This window comes from Podarcis filfolensis (genome assembly GCF_964270895.1).
Source record: "Podarcis filfolensis genome assembly, chromosome: 1".
Classification (NCBI taxonomy): domain Eukaryota; kingdom Metazoa; phylum Chordata; class Lepidosauria; order Squamata; family Lacertidae; genus Podarcis; species Podarcis filfolensis.
In genome coordinates, this window is record NC_139604.1 from 70,499,983 (window position 1) to 70,527,919 (window position 27,937).

The window sequence follows — 27,937 nt, forward strand, 5'->3', positions numbered from 1 at the left end:
TTTTTAAATTTTCTATTTATATTACTTTATTACATTTATATCTCACCTTTCCTCTGAGGAGGTGGCATATATGATTCTTCCGCTCCCCATTTTATCCTTACAGCAACTTGGTGAGTTGGAGGAGGGGGCTATTGGTTTCATTTGTTATTGTTTTTATTATGTATATTGTGTTTTTTATCTTGTGCTTTTATGCTGTGAACTGCCCTGAGATCTATGGGTGAAGGGCAGTATACTACTACTGCTGCTGCTGCAGCTGCTGCTACTACTAGATTAGGCTGAGGGATAGTGACTGGCCCTAACTTGCCAGGTTAATTCCATTGCTGAGTGTGGATTTTAACCCTGGTTTCCCAAGTCATCATCCATTATGCTAACCACTTTACTACACTGGTTCTCCAGCTGTTCTATATTCCTTTATTTAGGCTATAATTTCTGTGCAGCTGAAGGCTTTATCTTGTAATTTTGCACAACATTCATGCCATCCATGCATAAATATAGCAGAACTAGCAACTGTGTTTTATTGAAAATGTGCTTCTAGGATGAGATATTTAACCAATCAAGCTAGCAATAAGTTCAAGTGGATTCAATCATATTAGGTTCCCTAGTAAATTAATCTGGGTTGTGGTGTCAACATAGAGTGTTATTTTGCTCTCAGATCTATTAAAGAAAAGAAGGAAAGAAATCAGATGCAGATAGCCTTGGAAACAGCTGTAATTAAACTGGAGTTCTAAATAATCAGCTAAGCTGGTAAAGGACTTTGTGTGATGACCAGCCGGGGGGGGGGGTCTACATTTATTGTTCTTTTTAATGTATAGGCTGATCTCTTGAGACAGTCAAACTCAGTATTTAGCAGGCTTTTGTTTTAAACCCACAGTCCCTTGAGAACTGAAAAGGAATCATGCTTGGTTAAATGCGGGAAAATTTAGTAATGCCTGGTTAAAAGCTTTACAGCTGGATTAATGAGTAACCTACACTTTAATTATGCTGCTACTGCTCTCCCACTGTGTTATAGCTTCTTCTTTGCTCCTATAAAGTTCTCCACTCTGTTTAACTTAGTCACTTACAGCCTGAAAATGCCAGTGTCCTTGGGCGATCTGCTGTTACTTATGCTTGGGACAGTGTATCTTAGAGAAGGAAGCTCTGCACCAATGTCTAATCAACAAGGTATGGCTATGATTTCGTGCTTGTCTTTAAATGTTTTCTAACGGCATGGATCCATATTACCGCATGATTAATAGATGTTATCTTCGCTCGGAGTGCCTCCAGCCTGATTTGTTTTGAGGGAGATTAGATGTTGGCTGTTTAATGAGCATTCATTTTGATCCATTTGTGCAGAGGTTTGATAACACTTGCATCGACACAATGTCATTTCACATTTTCCAGTGCATTTCCCCCTCGCTTTCCTTACTGCAGAAAGTTCAGTCTTTTGAGGAAGTGGGTTTGTTGTGCAAGACTTTCCAATCCATTATAAGTGTGAAACCTGAATTTGCCTGTGTGATTGAATCCCACTCAAAAATAGCAGCAATCTAGAATCTTTTTTTTTTTTTAGTTCTCAATTTCATCCCAGCTGCAGCTCTTCTGCATGGGGTGGAGTGATTTCCCTCCCCTAGTCCAAATTGCCTTGCCTAAGGAGCAAATGGCTATTTATTGACTGACAAAACTGAGAGTTGATTCAGATGCGGATTCAGATGCCCTGTGACAGCAGCTACATGCATAATGTAATGCAAGAAAAGCAGGCCATTGCATGTATAAGTGGTGTCCAAACTTTTTTTCAGAGAGGGCCAGATTTAATGAAGTGAAGGGCCGTGAGGGCTGACCAAAGTTGTTAACCTTTTCTTTAGGATTGAAGCTGTTGAGCTTTTTTTAGACTTTGGACAGGCCTGTATTATATATGAATTTTTCAGAAGAGTCACCATGTGGAATTCATGCATCAAAACAGTGAAATCACTTGTTTCTTCTTAAAGAATAACAAATGTATTATAGTGCATACTTCATTTATGATCCTGAACATAGTCTATTCATGAAACTTTGTATGACAGCAATGAATATATTTTTCTGAACTTTACTTATTCATATATCAGTTTTGATGTTTATGTGATAGATAGAAGTCATAGAGGCAAACAAAAGTGCTGCTGGACCTTTGTTAAATCCAAATCTGATATAACTTCACAGTGGTTTCTAGCTATAGCAAACTTTTCCGGAGAGTGATATTTCACTTCCATTTCACTTCTGTGAAGATATTTCACTTCTCTTTGGCATGAGAATGTAACTTGTTAACCACTGTGTATATTTCCAAAATAAGCTATGACAAACACACCCCAAAGCCTGGGTTCTCTTTTTTATTCCCCTGTTGGATAAAGGTAGTCCATCTGAAATCCCAATAAGACCATTTCTATAGAAGTCTGACTGTGCATAGGTGTTGTTATGTTTGTTAAACATACACATATATCTTGAGCTGTTTTTCTTTGCGAAGGTCAACCAGCAGAATGAAAACACAAAGTTTGAGTGCACTTCTCAAATTTAGAACCTTGAGTGTTGATTGTTTTTGCTAGTTACTTGAGTTTTACTCACTGCGTTCATAGTGACTTGCAGTGCAAGCCTTCTCTACTCAGAAGTAAGTTATACTGAGTTCAGTGGGATTACTCTGACATACATAGATGAAGGATAACAGCCTAAGATTAGAAATAATATAGATTATTAGATATTAATGAATATTAATTCAGTTAGTACCATCTGGAAGTGAAAAGTTATTTGGCATCTTATGGAAAAAACTGGAGAATGATATCTAGCTGTCTTACCCTCCCCCTCCCTTTTCTGCACCCTTGTCTCTTGTTCTTATGCCTTTCAGATTCCAAGTGTGGACAGAAAGTGGAAGCAAATTCATGGCATCTTTATAACTATCTCTCTCGGATTGTTGGCGGGACCCAAGTGCAACAAGGTTCTCACCCATGGCAGGTGAGCATATCCCTCCCAGTTACAGTTTTAGTCCAAGATCTAAGGTCTCCAGCTCAGCATTCCTCCACCTGGTGCCCTCTGGATGTCCCAGACTACAGCTCCCATCATCCCTGCCCATTGGCCATGCTGACTAGTGTTCATGGGAGCTGTGGCCCAAAACATCTAGAAGTCAGTAGACTTTTGTGGAAGGTTGGCCTTGCTTATCATGGATGTGAGGGGGGGGGAACCAGGGTATTGCTTGCAGGTGGCAAGAATCACCATTCTCTCTTGGTTGCTGGAAAACGGTTGTGATTCATATATTGCCTACAAAGTCACTTATTGTTTGCTACCCGGAACTCCCTTTGGGAAGAAGGGCAAGATATAAATTTAATAAAAAAATAAATACTATGAAGCCGCATTGGAAGATATGCTGAGAATACAACCCTAAGCATGTCTACTCAGAAGTAAGACCCATTGAGCTTAATGGTGCTCACACCCAAGTAAACAAGGTCTAGGATTGTAGCCTTAATTTTCAGTGAAAGGGAGTCTGTAAGAGTATTTGGTCTACTATTTAAACAGATCTTTCAGATAAAAAATCAGTGGTAAAAGAAGTTTCTTTTTAATGAGTGCCCTGCAATATTTGAATTTTGCAGATATAAAAGTAGAACATGGGGGAAACACAGCTTAAGTATTTAAACAGATGATAGCCAAGACTGCTTCCCCACATCAGATCTCCAGAAAGAAGCAAAAGCCCAAAAGGCCCTGATCTTTTCCAGCTTCTATGTATGTGTCTTGTAATCTGATTGCCCCTGAATGCTTCTTTTGTTTTCTGTTCTCAACTAGCTTGCTGCCTCCTACTAGCTAGAGAGGGGACTGAGAAAATGAGTCATCTTCTGCTTCACCAAGCCTCCTTGGACCATTTATCTGAAGTTTCATAAAATAAAAAAACCCACATGCCTGGCAACTTTGACACAGGCTTCTATGGGAATCTCCAGCAGTACTTCTGGTTCCAAAATTCCACATAATACTTATTTTGTCTCCTTTCCCCTTCCCCTCATTCTTTCTGCTACAGGGAACGACTAAGATATGATGAGCATGAAGGTTAAAATGTAAATGTAGATATTCACTGTAACATAGGGAGAGAGGGAGGGAGAAAAATACTAAGGTGGCAGGATGATTTTAGTACTGTCTACTTATCACTTCTTTGGATGTGAATGTTTGCATTACAAGACAGATATTGAGAAGCTCTGAAAACTAAGAGTTCTATAGGAGAATGTGATAGTTAGCATTCACTTCTGCTGCATATCCCTAGTAATTTGGTGTGTGTGTGTGTGTGTGCGCGCGCGTGCATACAACCCCCCCGCCCCCATTTTCAGACATTAGCAAAATTCATTCAGGATTGTAAACGTTCAAATGTGAGTGCCAACAATACCATGTTGGGACATGCATGGCACCTCTTCTGTTTTCTGTCTTGCTTTTGCAGATGCGATAAGAAAAGGTTTGCATTTTCTAATGTGACATGTTCTCTTTACGGCACAGGTTTCCTTGAAACGAAATAATCGTCATTTCTGCGGAGGAACCCTTGTTTCCTCTCAGTGGATAATCACAGCTGCTCACTGCGTCGTAAGCAGGTACAGACAGAGAATTCCATTCTTTCGTAAGCAGGTGCAGATGGGGAATTTCACTTGAAGGACATGATTCCAGGCTGTTGTTTTGTTATATATTTTTCATAGCTTTTTAAAAATGTGCACTGCACCTGAAAGCAGCTACTGAAGGGCAGTATATGAAGTCATAAAATAAATATAAATGCATAAATGAAATATTTAGGGTTTGGTGCCATGTGATGCTATTTCTGTATTTTGTTTGGCTTTGTTTCAAAAGATGAAAATCAGTTCCACCCCCCTTTTTTATAATGGTTTTCTACCACTATGCAGATACCTGCTTGGTTCCCTGACTGTAACTGCTGGAGAGCATGATTTGCGCCAGAAAGAGCAGGAAGAGCAAACCCTACATGTAAAATCTATCACCAGACACCCAAAATTTAATGTGAAGAAACCAATGGATTATGACATTGCCCTTCTGAGAATGAACGGTCACTTTAAATATGGTAATCTTGTCTACAATTTCCTGCCTGTTATAAACATTATTTGTAATACTCAAGGGGAAATAATTTATTATCAGAAAGCATAGGTGAATCACACAGATACAAATTTCATTGCCAGAACTGGTGCCTTTTCATTGCTTTATTCAGGAGAACTCCTAGGACCAAATTGATGGGGATATTGTGGACTGTGTAGATTAATTTGTTTCTCAAGGCGAGTGTAGTGTGATTGATTTGCCATATGACCAGCTTTACAACTCAACCACTCTCAGCATGCCAGCTGGGTCATGTGACTTGGTCATGAATCAAGATGTGGCCATTGCCAAATCGGCTGCCAAGAAAAATGTGGCAAATAAAGAAAGTACTGGCATGCCCACCAAGTAATTTCTCACAATCTGAACTGAGAGTACAGGAAGCAAAGAGGAGAGAAATCTTGCAAAGCAGGTGTCTCCCCGCCCCCCAAAGAACCTTGTTGGATCAAACCACTGAATCTGACATCCTGTTTCTCACAGTGGCCAAGCAAATGCTTCTGGGAAGCCCACAAGCAGAGCTGGAAGACAATAATCATAATGTCAACATGTAAAACCATGCACTTAAAAGGACTAGCAGGAGGCTGTTTCCCCACTCCATCCCCATACAACACAATTCAGACAAACACAAACGGTAATAAAAAATATTGAGGTGTTTAAAAAACAACGAAAATAGCTGGTTTTCTATTTCTGGTACCTGCTAGTCTGCAATGGTCTTAATGCCTCGGCAGGCAGTCCTTCAAATAGCATGGTCTCTCAATCTGACTAACCTTTTGGCACCCCTGGGTACATTTGAGAATTTGAGAAATTGTAAAGGATACCACTGCAAATTTTCTGATGTGTGGAATGTGGTTAACAAACTGAGATTGTCTTTTGTGGGAGATCCCATATGGCTACATATCGGGTCCCACATACTACAGTTAAATTAGAGTTGCCATACATCCACAATTTCCCAGACGTAGTCAAGATTCAACTGTTGGAAACAGCGCCCAGGTGGTTAAATGTCTGGGGAGATCTGGACGAGTTGCAACCCATGTCGGAAGTGTAGATTTTGGTGAATTTCCTGAAAAATAGCTCAAAAACTTCATTTTTTTTATTTTGCAAAAAAAGCAAAACAACGTTGCCCAAAAAAGCTGAACAACTTTTGTGTCTGGATTTTCACTTTTTGAAATATGGCAACCCTGATTAAATCCCAATTTCACAGAAGGAAAGGCTCAAAGAATAGCTTGCCCAAGAAACTGAATGCAAGACTGCAATCCTCTGCATGTTTTCACTGAAGTATATCCTGTCGAACTCTGTGAGATTTATTTCTGAGTAGTTCTAAATAGGATGCGGGTGGCGCTGTGGTCTAAACCACTGAGCCTCTTGGGCTTGCCGATGAGAAGGTCGGTGGTTCAAATCCCCACAATGGGGTGAGCTCCCGTTGCTCGGTCCCAGCTCCTGCCAACCTAGCAGTTCGAAAGCACGCTAAAAAGTGCAAGTAGATAAATAGGTACCGCTCCGGCGGGAAGGTAAACAGCGCTTCCATGCACTGCTCTGATTTTGGTGTTCCGCTGCGCCAGAAGCAGCTTAGTCATGCTGGTCACATGACCCGGAAAAACTGTCTGCGGACAAACGCCGGCTCCCTCGGCCTGTAAAGCGAGATGAGTGCTGCAACCCCACGGTCGTCTGTGATTGGACTTAACCTGTCAGGGGTCCTTTACCTTTACCTTTTTATTTCTAAATATGATTGCTCTGCATATCCCATCTCCCCTTCTGTGTCTCTCTCGCTGGGATGAACAAGACACCCTCTCCTTTGATAGCTGTGTAGATAATGTCCCGTGCTTGGCCTGGATGTGAGTGTGTGTAGTAACCTCTGGCTTTGGGGTGATTAGAATGTAGCCTACTGTACAAAGTTTCCTTAGTCTTGCTCTGAAAGATTAGCGAGGCAGGACTTAGCTTTGCAGAAGCCATGTTGATCCTTCTTCAGCAAGACTTGATCTTCTATGTCCTTGATAATTGTGTTTTTTTCACCCATTTATCCGGTGGATTCAGAGCATAGCTCTGTGCAGACTGCAAGGGCTGCAAAAGTCCAGTAACAACCACTAGTGTCCTGAATCCCTGGAGAGAGCTTCCACCAGTCACTGTAGACAATATTAAAACTGTGTTATACGCAGTACCTTTAAAGTGCATTTGAAACACATTCTTTCCCTCAAATAATTCTGGGCATTCAGAGTTACAATTCCCAACAGCACTTGACTAATGACAGTGCCCAGAAGTCTTCTGTAGGGGGCAGGAAATGCACTATGAATGTGCTTTAAAGTCATACACAGCCAGAAGCTAGATAAACCAATAGAAAATGTGGTATAAGGCAATTTTCTAATTTTCTAAGCAAAGTGGGGTCGCATCATGGGGAAATGGCTCACACGCTGCTGTATGGGGCTGGGACTTGAGTGATATGGGGATCTTGCAGTAATCTTTATGGTCCTATAGAACCGTATTTTTTGTGTGGCTGTTTATGGATGTGAGAAAGAAAGGGCTTCAGGGGTTGGGACTTAAATTAACATTATTCTAATATGTCACACATTAATATTCCAATATGCCACTGTGTTCATGGCAGGTTCAACAGTTGGGCCAGTATGTCTTCCTGAACCCAATGAAACGTTTGATCCAGGATATGTATGTGTCACTTCTGGCTGGGGTCGCCTAAGAGAAAGTAAGCCCAAGTTATTATTTTTGGAAGCACGGCCATATCAAAGCAGCTGTGTAAAATTTTTTGATGTGAGTTGATGTTTTGTGATTCATCCCTTTGCAACACAATCCCCAACTGGTTAAGACTTCCCATATGCTGAAACAAAGATACAATAATAAATGAGAAGGGGGGGGGAGTGGTTTTGAAGCCGTCACAGCAGAGAAGAGAGAAGCAATGACAGACTGAAGAGACTCAAGAAAGGTGACCCTTCTCACAATTAAGGAGCTTTGGGGAAACATGTCTTCTTCCAGTGTACAACTTTCAACTCCAGACTGATGTCGTTACTAAAGCTTCTCAGTGAGCAAATAGTGGATACTGCTGTAAAGAAATATTCAGAAGCCTGTTCTTATTTTTGTTTTGTTGAAAATGTCTTAAGGAAGAAAGGACATAACTAAATCCCCCCCTCCCTTCAATGTCCAATGACCTCACAGTGAATATTCCAAAATTCGCCTTGGCTCTACTTCCTGTAGTGTCACTTGGCATATTTTTCTGTGGCAGCCACATTGAATGAATGGCTGAAAAAATTATCGTCTCCCTCGCTCCAATGAACTGTTCCTCCACCAACACCATTCGCTGTCTGCCTTGGGCATTTTGTGGAAAGGATCATATCTTGGTTACAAAGCACCTGCTTGTCATGCAGAAGGTCTTCCAAGTTCTAGCCCTGGCATCACCAGTTAAAAGAAATGAAAGGTGGGGCAATAGGTGATGGGGAAGACCTTTGTCTGAGGTGCTGGAGAGCTGCTGTCAGAATAAATGGACCAATAGTGTAACTTGCTATAAAATTGTTTCCTTCGGTGTGCTTGTTTTCTAGATGGTATCCTCCCTGAAGTCCTGCATGAAGTGGAGTTGCCCATCCTAGACCACAGCGAATGTTCTAGAGCATTGTCAACTTTAAAGAAACCTGTTCAGGGTGACACTCTAATGTGTGCTGGGTTTCCAGATGGCGGAAAGGATGCCTGCCAGGTTGGTAAAATGAAGAGCCTTTTCTTCCCATCTACCTGCCTGCCTTTCTGTCTCTGTGATGGGGCGGGGGAACTTTCCAGGAGGAAGAACAGAGCAAAGAGATGAAGCTCATACTTTTCATGCAGAAGATCCCAGGTTCCACTCTCGACACCCGCTGTTAGACTCCTTTTCATGAAGCAGCAGTCCGTCACAAGCACTTCAGGCCCAAAATATTTTGCTGCCTGAAGCGAAGCTCAAATGGTGTCCCATCCCACTGGTACAGCCAATGCTATGAAAACATCTGTAGCGTTCAGACATAAATTCTTGCCTTCCTCTGTTCCTGTTCCCCATCCTCATAGCTTTGCCTTAAACAGATCACTTCAAACTGCTACATGGCAGGGGCAGTCCTGTCCATTGGACAACTGCAGGATGTACTTTTGAAGGATCTCTTAAAATACTTGCATGCAGTGCTTTATATATGTCTCATTTGGATCTGTTTATTTTCCCTGCAGGGTGACTCTGGGGGATCTCTGGTGTGCATGCGTGAGCATGGTTCTTGGACCCTGGTTGGGGTGACCTCATGGGGCTACGGGTGTGCTCGCGGCTGGATGCAAAACCTAAAAAAAAAGTATAACAGAAGAGGAACACCAGGAGTTTTTACAGACCTTACCAAGGTGCTCCCTTGGATTCAGCAACATATCGACACCGGTAGTCAATATTAATCACCTTCTGCCTAATTCACATATTAAGGCGTGTATCCAGCAAAGTTTTCCCATTTGCACAAGGATTATCACTTCTGCAGTGGAAGCCCCTTTCCTTCTCCTCTTCCTGCATCTCCCTGAAATCTACTGCAGAAGGTTAGAGAAAGCCCCAGGACCATTTGGGGGAGGGGGGAGGAAAGGGAATGGAAGTTCCATTGCACAAATGGAAGTCCTTTTGGGAACAGGATTAATTTGTCGGCAACAACCCTAAATCTTTTCTTCAACGCTGCCAACCCAACAGAAAAACATAACCTGTTAGGGTGATATGGGGAAGTTGATTCTTCTGTAAAGCTAATAATTGCAGCTTTGACTGGGTTGTATGGCAGATAATACAGTCCCTTATGTTTTTATATATGCTGGAAGCTGCCCAGAATGACTGGGGCAACCCTATCAGATGGGCAGGGTACAAATAATAAAATTATTACAAATTTATTATCAGTTTGATTTCAGCAGCTTTACTGTCATGACAGCTGCTGTGAATTCCACTTAGAACTGTTCCAATACAGTTGTTAGGACAGGCTTCCTCAAACTTGCTCCTCCAGATGTTTTTGGTCTACAACTCCCATGATCCCTAGCTAGCAGGACCAGTTGTCAGGGATGATGGGAGTTGTAGTCTCAAAACATCTGGAGGGCCGAGTTTGAGGAAGCCTGCTTAGGACATCCTTGTTATATGGAGTCAGGCCCAAAGGGAGCAATGGATGTTTGGTTGTTACAAATTCATTATTACATTTCTGATTTGCCATAACATTAATAGTTCTTCACTAGGATATTTCTCTTTTCCTTTTTAATTAGATATCAGAATGAAAAGCTCTACAGGTGAGTATAATGTGCTGGAAAATGCCTTCCTGAACTAAGTATGTACTGGCAGAGTCCAAGATTTCATGTGTATGATTAAAAAGTATGGATTAGAGATGATTATTTTCGTAATGCTTAGTTTTGTCTGTCTTTGCACTGCATATCTGTTAGACCAATAAATCTTGATATCTTCATATCCACATCACAGCATCATGCAGTGCGCAAGATGGCAAACTCCCTGGTAATGAAGGACAGCTTGTTTTCCCTGATCATCCTAAGCATTTTTACCAGGACAACCAGTGAGTAGCTGAAGTCCCTTTTCAGAAACTGTACCTGGTATCATGCACCTGTGCTTTACTGATTGCCAACTAGAATTCAGTCCTTGTGCATCACTCCAGGTTGTGCGTTTGGACTCTGCTCGTCCCAGAAGGAATGCATATACTGCTGAATTTTACCCGCTTTGATGTGGAATCCGATATGTACTGTGACTATGATGCTTTGTCAGTGTTTTCTAAGGACGATAGGCTCCTTGGTGAGTGTCTTCTTCAAAATATAAAAGGCACCAGGCTGCACTTTTTCCCAAATGAAAAGCAGGTGGTTCTTGTATAGTTGAAAAGTTGGATATGATATCAAAATTTGGTGCCAGCACATGCCGTACTGAAGTGAACACATGATGTGCATTAATGACCTGTCCAAACAGGAATTTCACCTATGGGAACTTTGTGGCATGGACACAAAAATCACCCCTATTTTCCTCTGAAGTCTTGGCTACCATAGTAGTGTTTTGCTTCCCAGTATGCCTGACACTGAGTGAGGCCACCCATGCCCAACAACCATGGGGAGGGTACAAATATAGAGGAGTTGCTCTTTGCTTTCCCTCATTCATGTTGGAGGGCCCTCACCCACATTGACTGAACTCACTTTCACGTTGACAAAAGTTGCAGTTGAAAATGGTGCGTGACCAGCTGAGCAGAGGATAATGAAGACAGGAAAGAGTTATCCACCTATCTCATCTGCCTTGCCCACATTCTTGCTTGAGATGGCCCGATCCTGACCTTGCTTTTCCTTCCTGAAGGGATTTTGGAATTTCATGTGTAATGATGCTCCAGACAGTTAGAAAGAGCTGAGTATTCGGAGGTGTTTTCAGGGGCAGACACCCAAAACAAGCTTTGCTGCTAAGATGCCCGCAATGAACACAGCTGAAATCTGGATACAAATGCTAGGTCGAGCCTGACGTATATTAAAGCATTTTTGGGTTGACTCTTCTCCTTCTGGATCTTATATAGCCACCAGGTTACACATTGTTGTTGTAAATTAAACTGAATCAGTGGTGTGCGGTGACATTTTTTTGAATGGGAACAGTTAGGGCCAGAGGGGCCAGCTTGCAAAGGTGACAGGGGGCAGGGGGATATTGCGTGTGGGATGCCCCAACATCCTGACATTGTGCAAGCATTGTGATTCCCTCCCTAACCTGGACAGAAGCATCCCAGGCTTTGGGAAGGAGGTGCCAGTGCTCTGACAGTATGCTGGAGCTCTCCTGCCTCCTTCTTCTTCCCCAAGCTGGGTGGGCTTTGGGAAGATGGCAGAGGCGGACTCTTGAACTCATTGGAGCATTGTACCTCTCTCCCTAAGCCAGACAGAAGCTTCCTGGATTTTAGGAAGGAGGCCCCAGGGGAACATTTAGGGGACTAGTCTTCCTAGTCTACTGATCACACACCACCGGCTTGAATACTATGGTCCTAAGCATACCTATTCAGAAGCAGGTTCTTCTCACATTAGCAGAACCACTCAGTAAATATTAGGAAAATTACATTGATAAAATTAACGTCTTTCAGGGAAATTCTGTGGCAAGGAGCCCCCGTTACCGATTTTGGTTGGTTCCAATAGCCTAACGCTAAAATTTGTATCTGATAACAAAGAACATGGATCTGGGTTCTCTATGATATACCAAACTATTGAGCCAGCTTCTCTTCAAGGTAAGTATTGATACTTTCTAATAATATATGAGAGGCCAAGGAGGCTTCACAACATATATGGATTACAGGCACTAGATCTGTTACTTTATTGATTGTGATACTTTTTTTGTACCTTACCAGTCCTTACATGAGAGTGCTCTAGGGAGATTCTATGATTTGTAGCTTTAGCAGTCATTGGTTGAGATGCAATTAGAAGGGTTTGATGGTCGAGATGCAATACAGAAGGGTTTGATGGTGAAGAACTGAGCAGTTGCACAATTATTAATATAAGTGGACCACATGAGTCCTTTACAGACTTAGCTCTGAAGACCTCTGGAGGAAAAAATGACTCTATAACAGGTAGATCACTGAATGTCTTTGGTAGATCACTGGCTCATCCCAAAGAAGCTCAACAAGTTTGGCTCCCCTAAAGAAAGCTCAACATTTATTGTCCTGCACCCAAAAAATCCAGGGCTTTCCTCTTCCCTAAAAGAAGCTCAACAACTTTGACCTGAACCCCTAAAAAGGGGGTAGATCACTGCCAGTCTTTAACTCTGTGAGTAGATTGCAGTCTCTTGGGAGTTGGCCACCCCTGCTCTATAAGAATCAAGGGCAAACATAACCCAACCATCTACCTATTCTTCAAATACCCATATTTAGAAAGTTCCCTTATTACAAAATTGACTCTTGGAAGTCCATTGAAGCAATCCTTTAATAATAAATAAAACAACCACCACCTTATATTTTACTATAAGCATAATGAGCCCACAAAAGCTTTCAATGGTTTAGTTTGCTAAGTGACTATTTAAATTGTCTCACTTTACTTTTGCTTCACTGTCTTTCTAGACTCTGGCTGTGGATCTATTGCCATACTCTTTGAGGAAGGAACAATACAAAGCATGCACTACCCCGAGGCTTACAATAATCTGGCAGATTGTCAATGGATTGTTCAAGCTCCAGAAAACCACGTGGTCAAGGTACAAAGCAGGGCTGATTTACTGGCATCAGCACAAAGGGTTTCCTCTGAACACCATAAGTTTGATTGCAACCTTCACAAGCAATGTAACATTTCGCTCATGAGGCTGCCTTATTTTGGTGCTGTTTTATTATTAGTTAACATATAATATCTTGCATTGGGATATCATTTAAATGCAGTGGGTAGTATTCAACTAGGTTTTACTCAGGGTAAAACTTCATGTACATAGACCTCCTCTAAGTAAATCTTAGTTGAATACCACTGTGTGTGGATTCTTTCTTTCTTTCTTTCTTTCTTTCTTTCTTTCTTTCTTTCTTTCTTTCTTTCTTTCTTGTTTCAGTGTCTTTTGAACCTGTCTTTCTTCAAACTCATTCATACATTTTGGGTGTAGTTTTATGTGACACTGACACTTTTGCTATATTTGTGTAATATAGGGGTGTAGGTTGTATGTGATGCTGTTTCCTCTGTTTACATTCTTGTGGTAAATCAATAATTCATTCCCAAATATGAATTTCAGACACTAGAAAATGAAGTATACTCTTTTTCTTTCTGGCAGCAACCATCTCCAGCTTTTTCATCACATTCTTCTACAAATGTCGTCGTAGACCAGTACCCCAATATAATTTGCATTTCTAAAATGTTGGGGTGTACTCTGCTCCCAAGTATTAATGTCTTATCTGTTAATACTCCCCAGTATTCACGTTATATCTGTACGTCTTATTGGAGGCCTCCAGTGACTACAATGACGTTTGACCTTGGGGCCCCAGAGGTTGCTACCCACATTTTGATACATGCAAGCATTGTAGACTACAGTCAAGCATAAACTGTGGATCTGCTTTGATTTGTAAATTATAATAAATTATAATGTTTGCATTTGGGGATGTGCAGAGAAATCCTATGCATGTTTATTCTGAAGTAAGCCTCCATGTGCATCTGAAGCATCTGAAGTGTGCTCCATGTGCACATTTATTCCAGTCTTTATTGCAGCATTAATCTATGCCTTGTTTAAATAGTATTTTCTTACTTGCCATAGGCAGGGCAGCAATTTAGTTTCCTTGGTAACACTGCTGAATGATCTATGGCCAATAAGAAAAATATCTGAAACTAAACCTCTTTGTGTTTGATGAACTTCAGGGGGGGTTTTTTGCTGTTGGTTTTGTTTTGTTTTGTTTTGTTTTCGAAGCTCACATATGAAAATTTTGAACTGGAGGAAAATGAAGGCTGCACTTATGACTCAGTGACAGTGTATGAAAATATTGCAAAGGATAATGAAATAGGTTTGTTTTTTATACTTATTTCTAATGCTGTGCACTAAATGAGATTTGAGTCCATTGCCAGGATTCCTTCCCAGTTGGGTTTCAGTACCCAAAATAAGTTCAATTGGGGGGAAAGTAGTGGGTGGTGTGGCAATGCTGCAAGAAATGGATTCGTTTCACTACACACCATGTACACACCTGGTTCTTAGAACTGGCCCCCATCCCTACTTCAAGTGAGCAAGTCTTCTGCAAGTGATTGGGGTAGGCTGCACTTTTAAACAAGGGGATCAGTTGCTATCACATGTAGTCACACTGTTTTTCAGTATTTGGCTAATCTTGCATTACACACACACACACACACACACACACACACACACACACACACGATAGCATAATTACAACTCACAGGGAAACCTCTAATCAGCATCTGAAACTGTCCATTATACTTTTTCACTCTACAAATTCCTTTAATTTATATCAAGGAAATAGTAGCAGTGACCTAACACACAGGGTGTAATACAACACTGAGCAAGCATTTTAGTGCAAGCATTTCTGCTTAATAGACGGAGCACTTTCCCCCTCCTCCCCTGCCTCTCCTCCTGTTATGGGGGTTCTCCCAAGCCCCCTGAGCAGATCTGTGGAGGGTGCAGGGGAGAAGTCCTGTTTCACTAGTGGAACTCATTGAATTGACTTCCAACGATGCATCAGTTTAATGGGATCTGCCTCAATGTTGATATAAAGAGTTTGTCAGCACAGAGGATGCCAATTTTTTTATGACACCCGTTTGATTTAATGTTTTGTATGCTAAGATGCAGGGAAGGTATTTCTGTTCTGTTGTGAACCTTGCCACTTACCTTCTTTAGCTCGATCCTGTGGATTTGCTGTCCCAGCACCAGTTGTCAGTTTCTCTAGTACCATGCTGGTCAAGTTTCATTCAGATGAGACAGAGACGTTTGGTGGATTCAAAGCCAGATTTTTGTTCATCTCTGTTGCAGGTAATGGAAAATGGAGGATTATTCTAGCCCTAGAAGAAAGTTGATTTGAGGAATTCTGACAATGACTCTCCCCTCTTTCTTTTTGAAACTAGATCTAAACATATCAAATTCAAGCAGTGAAGTAATGCTTCCGGAGGAAATAAGTGATGCCTCAAATGAAACTGACATTCCTGGTAAATCATCTTCTGTGAAGGTATCCTTTGGTAGAAGGGAAAGGGCAAAATGAATGTAGAGAGGAGTCCAGGGTTTGGTTTGTAGATATTCTATATAGATATTCTATAGGTATTCTAGATATTCTATAAATTCTACATACACACCAGGTTTGGCTGGAAAATGTGTTTTCCTAATAAGGCAAATCCAAAATATATTGCAGACTTCACTGCCTCCATTGTATACTCTACTAGCCATCCAGTGGAGCTCCTCCAAACAGTTCAGAGGTTCCTGGCACCTGAGAGAGTTGCCTTGGAGCCCTCTGTGGCCCACTGTTTATATGACATTTTGAGGGTAAAGTTGTATGACACTGTAGCGATATTGATCCCATAGTTCATGCAGAACAAGCATGAATCTTGATTATGCTCATTCTGGATCATGGTAAACGAAACGTAGCCAGCAGGGCATCCTTGGGCAGCTTCAGGGCGTGGTGAAAGGGGTAGCACTTGAAATAGTCATTGGCCAATTTCTATTTTATTTTTTTTAAATAATATTTATTACTTTTAAAAGTTACAAAAAAAATAGAAGAAAAAGAGAAAAAGACAAAAAAGAGAAAAGAAAGAAAAAACAAAAAAGAAGAAAGGCAAAAACAATACAATACAATATATAAACAATACAAACCCAACCTAAACCCATTACACTAGACACATAAATAAAGCAAAACAAAAACAATTTAAAAACATCCCTCCTTTTCCATACTCTGCCCTTCATTCCCTAGTTTCCTCGACTTCCTCACACCTCCCTTTTTGTATCCCACTTCTAGTACTTGTTTCAGCAAATCCTTTCCATCTTTCTCTATTTTCTATCATATTATAAATAACATATTCTTTAACCTTATTTCCCATTAAGGGTAAATTACTTATATGCACCTAACTTTTATAGCATTTCTGCTAAATCCATAAAATATCATTCCACCATTTTTCTAACAGTCATTACTTTAACAATATTTCTAAATAAACACCTTAAATTTTCCAGTAATCTTCCACTATCTCCTCTCCCTGGCTTCGGATTCTGCCAGTCCTTTCCGTCAGTTCCATATAGTCCATCAACCTGGTGATCTTATGTCCGAGGCTCTTAAATCTTTTCCAAGTCCCTTCTGCAGGTCTTCTTCATATTCTTTGATGCTCAGGAGCAAATCTCGGGAAAACTCCAACCTAGCAATACTTTTGTTCCTTCTGGAGAGTTCAGCCAGATTTCCAAAGTTAAAAGTAAAGTCCATAAAGAGTTTCAGGATATATTTCAGGATTCCTCCAATTCTAGAGGCCCCCAAAACTTCAGGCTCCTCCAAACCCAAGTCCATGTCCCACAAGTCAGTCAATCCCTGGATAGAGGGTTCTTTCCAACTTTCCTTCTTCAATCCAAGCCAGGATCCAAACCTCAAAATTTGACTTTTGCTAGGTTCAATCATGAAAGACCTCAATTTATAATCCTCAATTTGCTTCTGAGAAATTAAGGATTCCGCTTGTACTACTTTTGGTTTCACAACATCAGCTTTCTCCTTTTCCTCCACCATTTGTCCGACCAAGATATGTTCCTGTGCCAAATCCTGAATTGTTTCTGTATTGGTACTCACTTTTTGACTCAAATTAGTCACTTTCTGTTCCAAGTTGTCAATTTTAAAGATCGTGTCATCTGTCTTTTTATGGAGCTGTTCCAGCGAGTAGTTTATCTTGTATAATACAGTCACAGTAGCTTCTCCCATCAACATTTTGAATGGTCCAAGGTCAGTCTCTGGTTCTCAGAATCCTTATCTTGTAGCTGGAGATTTCCCTGTTACACTCCTGTAACAGTTTCAGATGCTCCCTCTAGAGGGAAACAGTCTCCACTTGTATCAATTCTTTCAAGCACGACTCGAGCAAATAACAATAGTTTCAATTTTCGGTTACTTTTTCCTCCATTTTTAAACGCAGAGGAGGACAATGGAAACAGTGTCTTTCTTATTTTAGCTAGCTGTCAAATCCGTTCTGTCAATGAACATTCCCCGAACGTCATCTGGCAGCCCTTTTCCAGGTTCAGAGCAGTGGCAATTTGATTTTCACTCTCTCCTGCAGGCACACTAGATCCAAAACGTCCCCCCTCTTCTCCTGCTTCCAAGGGGGGTTATATATTTTTGTCCAGTGGAAATTTAATCCTTTGTCAAAAGCTTTCAAAGACTTTAGCTTGTAGCGTCTTTGCTTCAATCTATTTACAAAAGTGGAAGGCGGACTTCCTGTTTAGAACCTTCCCGCTTCGGTGCCAAATTAAAGTATTTCAAGATCCAATTTTCCGTTCTACTCACGGGTAGTCGTTTAAAATCCAATTGTCCACAGGAAAAAGTCAGCACTCTCCGGCAGCAGCAATGCGGCTTCACTCCATGAAAGAAGCGGTCAATTCAAAGCACCGCGCCGCTCACCCCACGTCGCTCCGGATCCCCAAAACAGGGTTTCCCCGCGAGTAGGGGAGGCGCAAAGGGTGCCAGCCGAATCCCAAGTTCACAGGCTTCTCCCGCCTGTGATTTCTATGGGTCTCCGCCTTCACCGTGGCGGTCAGACCCTGCTTTTCACGGAGCAAGTTCCTCCCGATCGGAGGAGCTCCGCCATTGCAGGAGGTGCCAACCCGGAAGTTCTAAATAGTCATTGGCCAATTTCTAGTACACCGATTCTTGGGAAGGTGACTGAGAAGGTTGTGGCAGAACAGCTGGAGACATTCTTGGAGGAAACTGGTTAGCCGGACCAATTTCAGTCTGGTTGGCCTGGTTTAGAGGTCAAATCAGCCTAGCTTGTCCGGATGAATGACCTCCACTGGGAGAAAAACAAGGAGAGTCTAATTATTTTGCTTCATCTCAGTGCGGCTTGTTATACCATCAGCCGTGGTATCCTCCCAGACCAGCTCTGTGAAACTGGTGTCAGGGTAGTTTATGGTAGTTTTGGTCCTACCTGCAGGGTCCATAGGGCATTTATGCTATGGGATGCTGCAGGACTCTATCTTATCGTAGTGTTAAATAACATCTATATGAAGACACCTGGAAGGATCATTGGGGGGATATGGAGCAAAGTATTATTAGTATGCTGATGATGCATGACTCTGTCTCTCTATAATGTCTGAACTTGGAGTGGCCATGCAGGCTCTGGACCAGTATCTGACCACAGCTGCGGGCTGGATGAGGGCCAGTGAACTGAGTTTAACTCCTGGCAAAACAGGTGACCTTGGTGGCTAAGGGAATCTCTTGCCAGCTTTGGTTGGTTAGGCAGCTACAGCTGTTCCTGGACTGAGATGGCTTGGCCACTGTGACCTTGGATTACTGCAGGATGCTCTGTTCTGGGATTTCCTTTGACTTAACCTAGAAGCTGCTGCTGGCTCAGAATGCAGTAGCTAAACTGCTGATTGTGGTACCCCATTGACACCATGTAATGCTTCTGCTAAAGGAGATGCGCTGGCTGCCAGTATGCTACCAGGAACCATTTGCTTTGATCATTTAAGGCCCTAAAAAACTTGGCACCACCATAAAGTCTTGTCCGCTGTATCCCTCCCTGGCAACTGCGCTTCTCAAATGGAGCGTTGCTGAAAATACCACACGCCCCAGAGATGCACTTACCCTGAACTAGAAATTGGGCTTTTAGTGTTGCAGCTCCAGCTCTCTGGAATCAATTACCAGCTGGAATCAGACAGGCACCTTGTGTGATGACGTTTAGGTGCCTACGGAAGACATTTTGGTTTAGGAAGGCTTTCCCCGAGGTGCATCCCAGTCATTTTATGGAAGATCAGTTTTATATCTGATGAACTTGTTCTGTTTTTCAAATTTGTATGGATAGCCTGACTGTTTTAGAGTTGAAATAAACCTAAAAATAAAAATGCTCAGTAGCACCTTATAGACCAACTAAGTTTGTTCTGGTATAAGCTTTTATGTGCATGCACACTTCTTCAGATACATGCACATGAAAGCTTATACCAGAACAAACTTAGTTGGTCTATAAGGTGCTACTGGACAATTGTTTATTTTTATTTCTACTACATCAGACCAACACAGCTACCTACCTGTTTTAGAGTTGGTTTAACTGATTTTATTGTTCTTGGGATGTGTGATCCTGTGTTTAATTCTGTTTTTACTGAGTACATTTATGGGTTTATTTTGCAAAGTGGTCTGTAAATTCAACAGTTGTTGCTGTTACTATGTTAGTGTAAGACACGGGTAGGCAAACTAAGTCCCAGGGGCCGGATCTGGCCCAATCGCCTTCTAAATCCACCCCGTGGACGGTCTGGGAATCAGCATGTTTTTACATGAGTAGAATGTGTCCTTTTATTTAAAATGCATCTCTGGGTTATTTGTGGGGCATAGGAATTCGTTCATTATTTTTTTTTCAAAATATAGTCCGGCCTCCCACAAGGTCTGAGGGACAGTGGACCGGCCCCCGGCTGAAAAAGTTTGTGACCCCTGTTGTAAGACTAAGCAGGCTGCTAAGATCAGCAAATGTAAACTTGCCTGGGACAGCTGCTCCTTCCCACCAGTAGTGGCTCCTGGAACCAAAAGAGAGAGAGAGATGGCAAGGCTCTCTCCTCCATCATCACCTGCTGTGGCTGCTGGTTGTCCTGGCCAATGAACTGCTTCATTAGCCACCGCTGAAATGCCATCCTATCATTTGCCTGCAAGTCCTACTAAATCCAGTGGGACTTTCATATTAAATAGAAGCTGCCTCTGTAGAATCAGCCAAATGTGGGCAGCTTTTTCCTTTCCCCCCTTTTTAAAAAAAACAATTTTTATTAAAGATTTTATTCGTTTACAAAAGCACATGCATTGTGTCTTTTTCAGTTGTGAAGTCTTTTCTACAGATCTTGTACATTTGAGTGTTGTATACAGTATAAAGTTGGGGAAGAAAAGAAGGGAGAGAGGAGGAGTGGTGAAACTTATATGTGGGCAGCCTTATTCCGTAATAGGCACAAGTTGTTGGTTGTTGTTTTTTCCAATGTGCAATAGCTTTATCCTCTTTTCTATGTTGCCAGCTGACATTTGTGGAGTAGCATTCAACCAGCCCAGGTTTCTTTTCAGTCGGATAGTTGGAGGCGAAGAAGCTGTACCATATTCTTGGCCTTGGCAGGCAAGCATACAGATTTTGGGAGAAAACATCTGCGGAGGGGCAGTTCTTACAAGCACATGGGTGGTGACTGCTGCTCACTGTTTTAAAGGGATGTAAGTACTATGTTATGCCTTAGCAACTATAGTTCACAGCGCCTGAACAGTTTGGAAAGCACATTAACAAATGCATTATTTAGAGTGTCGTCCTATGAATGTCTACTTATGACTATTGATAAGTGTGTATTACATCCTCAGCCAGCCTGCTGAAGATTTAAACTACTGTGCTGGCTGGGGTGATGAGAGTAATCCACCTGGAAGGCATTAGCTGAAGACTGGTATATAGGATTGCATGCTTAGAGTGCAATTCTGTGCATGTCTATGCAGAAGATGCCTTGCTTGAAAACAGGGGCTGCTGCCTCCTATGGATTTTTTAAAAAATATGTCACTATCTCCCATAACATGAACTCCCAACCCCCATTTTCCACCATACTAGAATTCAAAGAAGGTAACACCCCAGAAGTTCTGAAGACTAGTCATCACACTCAGAGAAACTAGGGATAGCAAAACATGCAGATAAATGAAAATGTGTGTAGGTTTGGCGAGCTCTTGGCAAACTACATACCAAATTGCAAGAGACTGAAGGATTTATATTCCTTTGGTACCCACAAAAAATGTGGGTATCTACTCAGAAGTAAGTCCTGCTTTATTTAGACTTCAGCACAAATCAAATTTGTTCCTATTCTGTGTGTATTCGGAATCCCTGTGTGGATGGGAGTAACATATTATCATGCTTGAATGAAAATGTGTGGTACAGACTGTTGGAAGAAACTTCCGGATTTGTTTTAACCAATTACATTCTCTGTAAAGGGAAAAATACAGAGATTTTTGGAGTGTGGTTACTGGAGCTCATGACCTCGGAGAACAAGAGCATAATAGTCAGGTTAGTACAAGTTATTCTGTATTTATGGAAGGAACATGTCCTTATCCTGCAACATGCACAAAGAATTCTACCCCTCCCCCAAGACTGTGGGAGCGAAATGAAAAGAATTTTACATGAAGTGTATTTTCAAATACATCTGTCTATCTATCTATCATCTATCTATCTATCATCTATCTATCTATCTATCTATCTATCTATCATCTATCATCTATCTATCTATCTGTCAATCTGTCATCTATCTATCTATCATCTATCTATATCTATCTATCTATCTATCTATCTATCTATCTATCTATCATCTATCTATCTATCTATCTATCTATCTATCTATCTATCTATCATCTATCATCTATATCTACCATCTTATCTATCTATCTATCTATCTATCTATCTATCTATCTATCTATCTGTCATGATGGACTTTATAGTGAAGTAGGTTATTACCAGTATGCATGTTGTTCTATGACTGCCAATCACAAAAAGAAAACTTCTCTTTCTAAAACAGTGATTGCGCTATACTCAATCATTCCGAGTCCAGACAATTGCATAAACTACCCGAAATGTGTTTGTAAAAATTGTTTTTATTAAGGATTTTCTTGGGTTACAATAGTACAAGCATTGTCTCTACTTTCATATCATAAAGTCCTTTCTAAAACTGGTTTTGTTCGATGTGACACTTTAATGTTGTATACAGTATAAGGTTGGGGGGGAAAGGGGGGAAAGGAGTAGAGCAGTCTTTGAGCTGCTGACATCTTCCCATGTAGCATCCTGCTGTGCTTTCCTATTTCCAGAAAAGATTGGTCAAACAATTCATTCTGCATCCAGATTTTAACACCACGACTGCAGATTCAGACATTGCACTGGTGGAACTCACTGAGCCTTTAGAATTCAATCATTATGTTCGTCCTGTGTGTCTGCCTGAGAAAGACGAAAAGGTTGAGGCTTCCAGGGTGTGTGTCATTACAGGTTGGGGCATTCATTATGAAGGTGAGTGCATTTTCCTTTCAGTAAGAATTTTGTGTTCATCTATTAGCCAGAATGATTGCTAGCCATTCCTTTTTCATTAGGGACTAGTGGAGAAGAGGGGTTCATGAGCTGAAAATGTGGACTGCAAAAGAATTAAGTTCACATTTAAGGAGCTTATATCTGAATCTTAGTTTTGGCTGAGTGTGCTCTTTTTAACCCCTCAAGATGGAGAACTTTCAAGAAAACTCCATCAACTCGAAGTTCCTATTTTGGTTTCTGAAGAATGTCAGAAATACTATATGAACCATCCAGGTGGTCTGAACAAGCGGATGTTCTGTGCCGGATTTCCTACTGAAGGAGGAAAGGATGCATGTACAGTAAGCAGTCAGAGTAAATGTATTCTATTCAACCAGGAATTAACAAGGTCTGTGCAATAATTCTGCAAACACCCAACAAAACAGGGACCCATAACTTTATTAGAGCCAAGGCAAAGCTTCTTCTGGTTCTTGTGTAGCCATAACTACCAAGTACTAAAACACAGAGTGGAAAATGAAACTAGGGATAGGCAAATTTACCCCATGAGAGGTCTTCTAATTAATTAATGTCATGGTAGAAGCTGAGATGAAATATCTGTTCTTCTAAGATCTCGTAAGCATGTTTGATTTTTGCACGTGCAAAGCCATGAGTGAGAAAGCTATTGAACAAGGACAGTGGATATTAATCAATATCTCATGATTTCTCCTGCTAGTGGCCTCTCCATTTCTACCTTCTGTGGTTCCCTCACCTCCCCACTGCTTTTTAAACAGTGTTTTGCTGTTATCTTAGTGGCAATGACATTGCCATGCTCTGCTTCATTCTGAGGAAGAGGGCCCTTCTTCAGAGTGAGGGGTGAGGCAGTCAGAAAAGCATCACTTTGCTGCAGCATCTGGTCTAGAACTGCTTGAAGGTCTCATATGAATGTCAGTGGAACTGTTTTGTTGGCAGGAAACCTCATCTGAAATAATATTATTTTTGGTCACAATTCCTTATTCCTTACTCTGCAATAGTGTCTCTTACCATAACCATCCAGAAACAGAGCTCTATAGATTGCTATCTTTCACTCTGTTGAGTACCTACTTGCTGTCATACCTGTGTGCTGGCAAATGATAAAAGAATGAGCAGCTTAAAGCTCTCAACAGTGGTGGTTGCAGGAGACAGGCGCTGCATTCATTTCTTTGTTGCTGGCTTCAGCCTACAGTCTGAAGATAAGGACACAAATAGCAATACCCCTTAATATTTAGAAAATGCAGAATGTGTAAACTGAGGTCACACTGATGGCTCTTGAAAGTATCTTTCCTCATCAACTTACAAATAAGTATACATTAACTTTAAGCTCTATTCATTTTTATTAGGGTGATTCAGGAGGTCCACTGGTTTGTCCATCAGAAGAGTCAAGCTACTACACCCTTAATGGAATAATAAGCTGGGGTCATGGTTGTGGAAGAACTGGCTATCCAGGAGTTTATACGAATGTTGCGTCTTTCACGAATTGGATTGGTCAGCACATATATGGAACCAGTAGGCATCTGTGTTTGTTTTAACAACAGCATCCAATCTGGAGGGACACTTTCTAAGGAGGGATGTCCAGTATGCTCCCACAGACATGTGGGGCTGTATAGAAGTGTCACAGACCTACTGGCACCCCCTGCACGTGTTAGAGGAGATGGAAGCAGTGCTAATGTAATTGCACACATGCACCTGCTCTGGGACGAAGTCCTGTGCTTCTTGTCTTTGGGCACAAGAAGGCAACATAAACACATCACATGTGTGTTCACCTCCTCTGGAGAATCACCAGGCTACTCAGGGTCTTGTTGGATGAGAGAAACAGAAAGTGGGGAGACAGCATGAAGACGTAGCACTGGATTTAGGGAGCGAGGGGGGGTTCATCTGCACAGGTTGCTGAGCAGAGGGAGTGCATCATCATCATCATCATCATCACCACCATCATACATATATTTATATGGATACGCAGAACAGAAGGCAAGAGGGGGGGGGAGTGAAAACAAGGAAAATTTAGGGAGGGGATGCCAAATTTTGTCCTCACAGGGTGCCATATTACCAAAGTCCAGCCCTGAAAAATGTCTGGTCTCCTACTGCAGGAGCCAGTTCTGCTCCTAACACCTCTCGCTCTGCCTACCACACATACTACAGTAAGGCCATGACTGCCCCTCCTTACGTTGATGAAGACCCTAGCTCTGTCACAAAGGCTTGTTCCACAATAAATTGGCCTTCAGGCCTCCACAATACTCTTGCTTGATTTTGCTCAAGCGAACCAAAACAGTTGCTGCTTTACAGTTATTGGTCATCTGAAAGTGTATAGTAGGCCATCAGGTAAAGCAATGACTACATTATTTCCCATGCCAATGTATTTTATTGCAGTGATACCATGCAGGCTTAATCCATGAATGATCCACCTTGTCAAACACTCTAATTAGAGGTTCTTAACCCATGTGAGGCACCTGTCTAAAACCCCATTTCTCCCTCAACCTCCCTATGGCCTTTTCCTGTTTGCCTTCCCTCTTCCCATTTCTCTCTTAGTCCTCCATCTCTTCCAATCAACTGTGGCTGCACCAACACCGACCCTAGGCTGGGGTCCCAAGACTCACAAAATTGTGTTCACCTATTGAAACTGGAACACAAGTGTGAAGTGCTTTGAACTGCTAGGAACACAACCTCTGGGGTCTTTTTGAATTCATCACAAGTGGTAGTAGCACTTAATTAAAAGCCATTTTTAGAGAGGGCTGTTTTCCCCATAACCAGAGGCAGACCTAGGCTCACTGGCACCCTTGGTAAGTTGCTGTATCAGTACATACACCCCCACCCTCACCCCTGTCCCTTGCACTTTTCACAAGGAGATATCTGTGCCTCCAAAGCTGGGAAAGAACAAAAAACTTTGCTTTTTGTCACCTTTCACGCTCTGCCAGTGACTTCCTTCATGGCCATCAGGGTCTGCTCCACCTCCTCTCCTCCTCTGCCATTGGTCCATCTGCTTCCCTGCCTCCTTCCACTCACTGCTTTTGCTTCTGTTTTTTTCCTCTTCCTGCAACTCTTGCTGGCTCTCTCCATCATTCTTTCTTCCCTCCTCTCACACTTCTAATAGCACTGCTCTGCCAAGGTGCCCAGAGAAGCTTGCATCCCTTGCCCAGCCACCCAAAGCAGTGGAGGAGCAGCTCAGAGAGCATGCAGACAGGCAGGAGGGCTCCCAGCCACTCTGAGCCAGAGTGGAGAGGCATAATTTTTGCACCTGCCCTCTGGTCCTGTGCCCTTGGTGGGGGTCGACCTAAATGACCCTAGGTCATTTGCCCATAACAAGTTTGCCACAGCATCGTTATAATTAGATGGCTATGATCTCTTGGCTGTTTTATACTTGGACTTGACTGTCTTGCCTCTTTTGCAGACTCCTCAAGCCAGGAATGAAGATCTTCTATGAATGTGAGCATTTAAATCAACAGCTAAACCATGTGACTTGACAGCTTTGTTCTAGAGTTCATGGACTGCATGTTTCATAATTTGAAGAAGAAGAAGGCATAGCCTTCACATGCGTAAAATATATCAGTGCGGCTTTGGACACTTCCATTTATAAATAATGTTGCTGCAATTCTGTGCACGGTTTCCTAGGAGTAAGTCCCATTGAACTTACTGGGAGCGTGTGAGTTTTCCCCAATGAAATGTTTCACGTGAATATTTTTTTATAATGTAAGGTAACAAATTATTTTTTAAAAAATCTATTAATATGCATTTTACAATTTATCATGCCATATGACAGTAAGATCACTTTCAGACATCTAGAAGAAGCATGTGTACTTTCTGTTTCTTTTCTTCATGCTCCAGAGTCTTAGTCAAAATAAAGCAGGTTTGCAAACCCCCCACATGGAAACATCTGTTCTGTCCCCACATTGGGATATTCATTTATTAATAAAGGTTTGATTGGTGTGTGCATATTTAAGTTTCTGTGCGCATTTAGTGATTACTTAGGTAGAAGCACTTGATGAAGATTAAGGATAATTCATAGATTTACTGTAACCTGGAACAGCCACTACAGCCTTACAGTAAAGATAACTGTTCTTTAAATGGATGTATGATCTTTTTTAAAAGCACACTCTCAACTGCCTGTAGTTTGAAGTGAGGGCAAGGAAAGTAGATGTCATTGGGTGGGGTGGGTGGTGCCATTGAACTCTTAATATGGCTGGATGTTAAGCAAAGCAAGAGGGTAAGACAACCTGACTTGGTATTGAAGTCATAGTGCCAGCACTGCCTGGTTAACTTTACTTGTAGAGTCTTGGAAGGGACCTGACTGGGGGGGGGATATCTTGGAGGAGGGGAATGTCATGAAGAGTTTCAGCTGTTCATAATTTACTACTACACCACGGATTCCTCCTATCCCAAGATCCTAATATACGTCCAGGATCCTTCCATACTTCTGTAATTTTCCTGAATCTTTACTATTTATTTTTTTAATACAAATAAATATAGTTTATCAAATCACATGGTGCATTCTCCTATGGAACCGATGATGGACATTTAATATTTATGTGATGGTTTGGAAACTGAGGTTTCTAATAAAGAGCTACTCCGATTCCTGCTCACAACAGCCAGGCTCACAGTGGCCAAACACTTGCAAATCTCCTGCAGTAGACTTCCAAACTATTGGGACCTCCAGTTCTGGACCATTGCATTAATGGGAAAGTTAACAAAACATACATCCAAAAGCGAAGGACAACTTTTCTATAGTTTGGCATCCATTTATTGAATATGCTCAAGCAAAGGAATATGATTGGCAGCCGCCCTCTTCCCATGGATTCCTTTGGGAAAAACATTCTTGGATATTATGTTCAGGAAGGGTGATTGCCTGGAACCATAATGCTGTTTTGGGAATGCTCACTCCTCACATCCATCCTTCCTTTGCTCTTTTCTGTTGTCATTATGGGTTTTTTTGTGTATTGGAAAATGAAAATTAAGAACAATTGCCTCCCTGTTATGTACTGAAGTTCTCACCCTGGGCCAGCAAGGGGATACTGTAGATAGTTTTCACTCAGGTCCACATATGCAAATAAGGGATCGAAAGTGACTGATTGGATAGTTACAAAAAATGGTTACTGTTGCGTTCTAGTGGAGCTCTATATAAGCAGGCTGGCTGAACCCTTCAGTTCAGTTCTGTTCTGGCCTGTGAATAAAAAAGAGCTGTTTGAAGAATCGCTGTGTCGTCTGATACGTTCACCTACAACTTAACACTCCCCCCCTCAAAAAAGCTGCATGGTAC

The 27,937-nt window shown here is 41.7% G+C and overlaps 1 protein-coding gene across 1 annotated transcript; it reads left to right on the forward strand.

Annotated features, from left to right (window-relative positions):
• Positions 1–956: 956 nt before the first annotated feature.
• Positions 957–26,618, forward strand: OVCH2 (ovochymase 2; the record flags this gene model as incomplete). Its single annotated transcript, XM_083598404.1, has 21 exons — positions 957–1,161; positions 2,846–2,952; positions 4,471–4,562; positions 4,866–5,038; positions 7,661–7,756; positions 8,604–8,755; positions 9,247–9,442; positions 10,288–10,311; positions 10,499–10,589; positions 10,689–10,822; positions 12,126–12,266; positions 13,092–13,222; positions 14,405–14,498; positions 15,341–15,472; positions 15,565–15,645; positions 20,660–20,846; positions 21,600–21,672; positions 22,464–22,659; positions 22,864–23,015; positions 24,030–24,195; positions 26,075–26,618. The coding sequence occupies 21 exons, from the start codon at positions 957–959 to the stop codon at positions 26,092–26,094; spliced, it is 2,643 nt and encodes an 880-aa protein (XP_083454530.1). The 3' UTR covers positions 26,095–26,618.
• Positions 26,619–27,937: the final 1,319 nt, after the last annotated feature.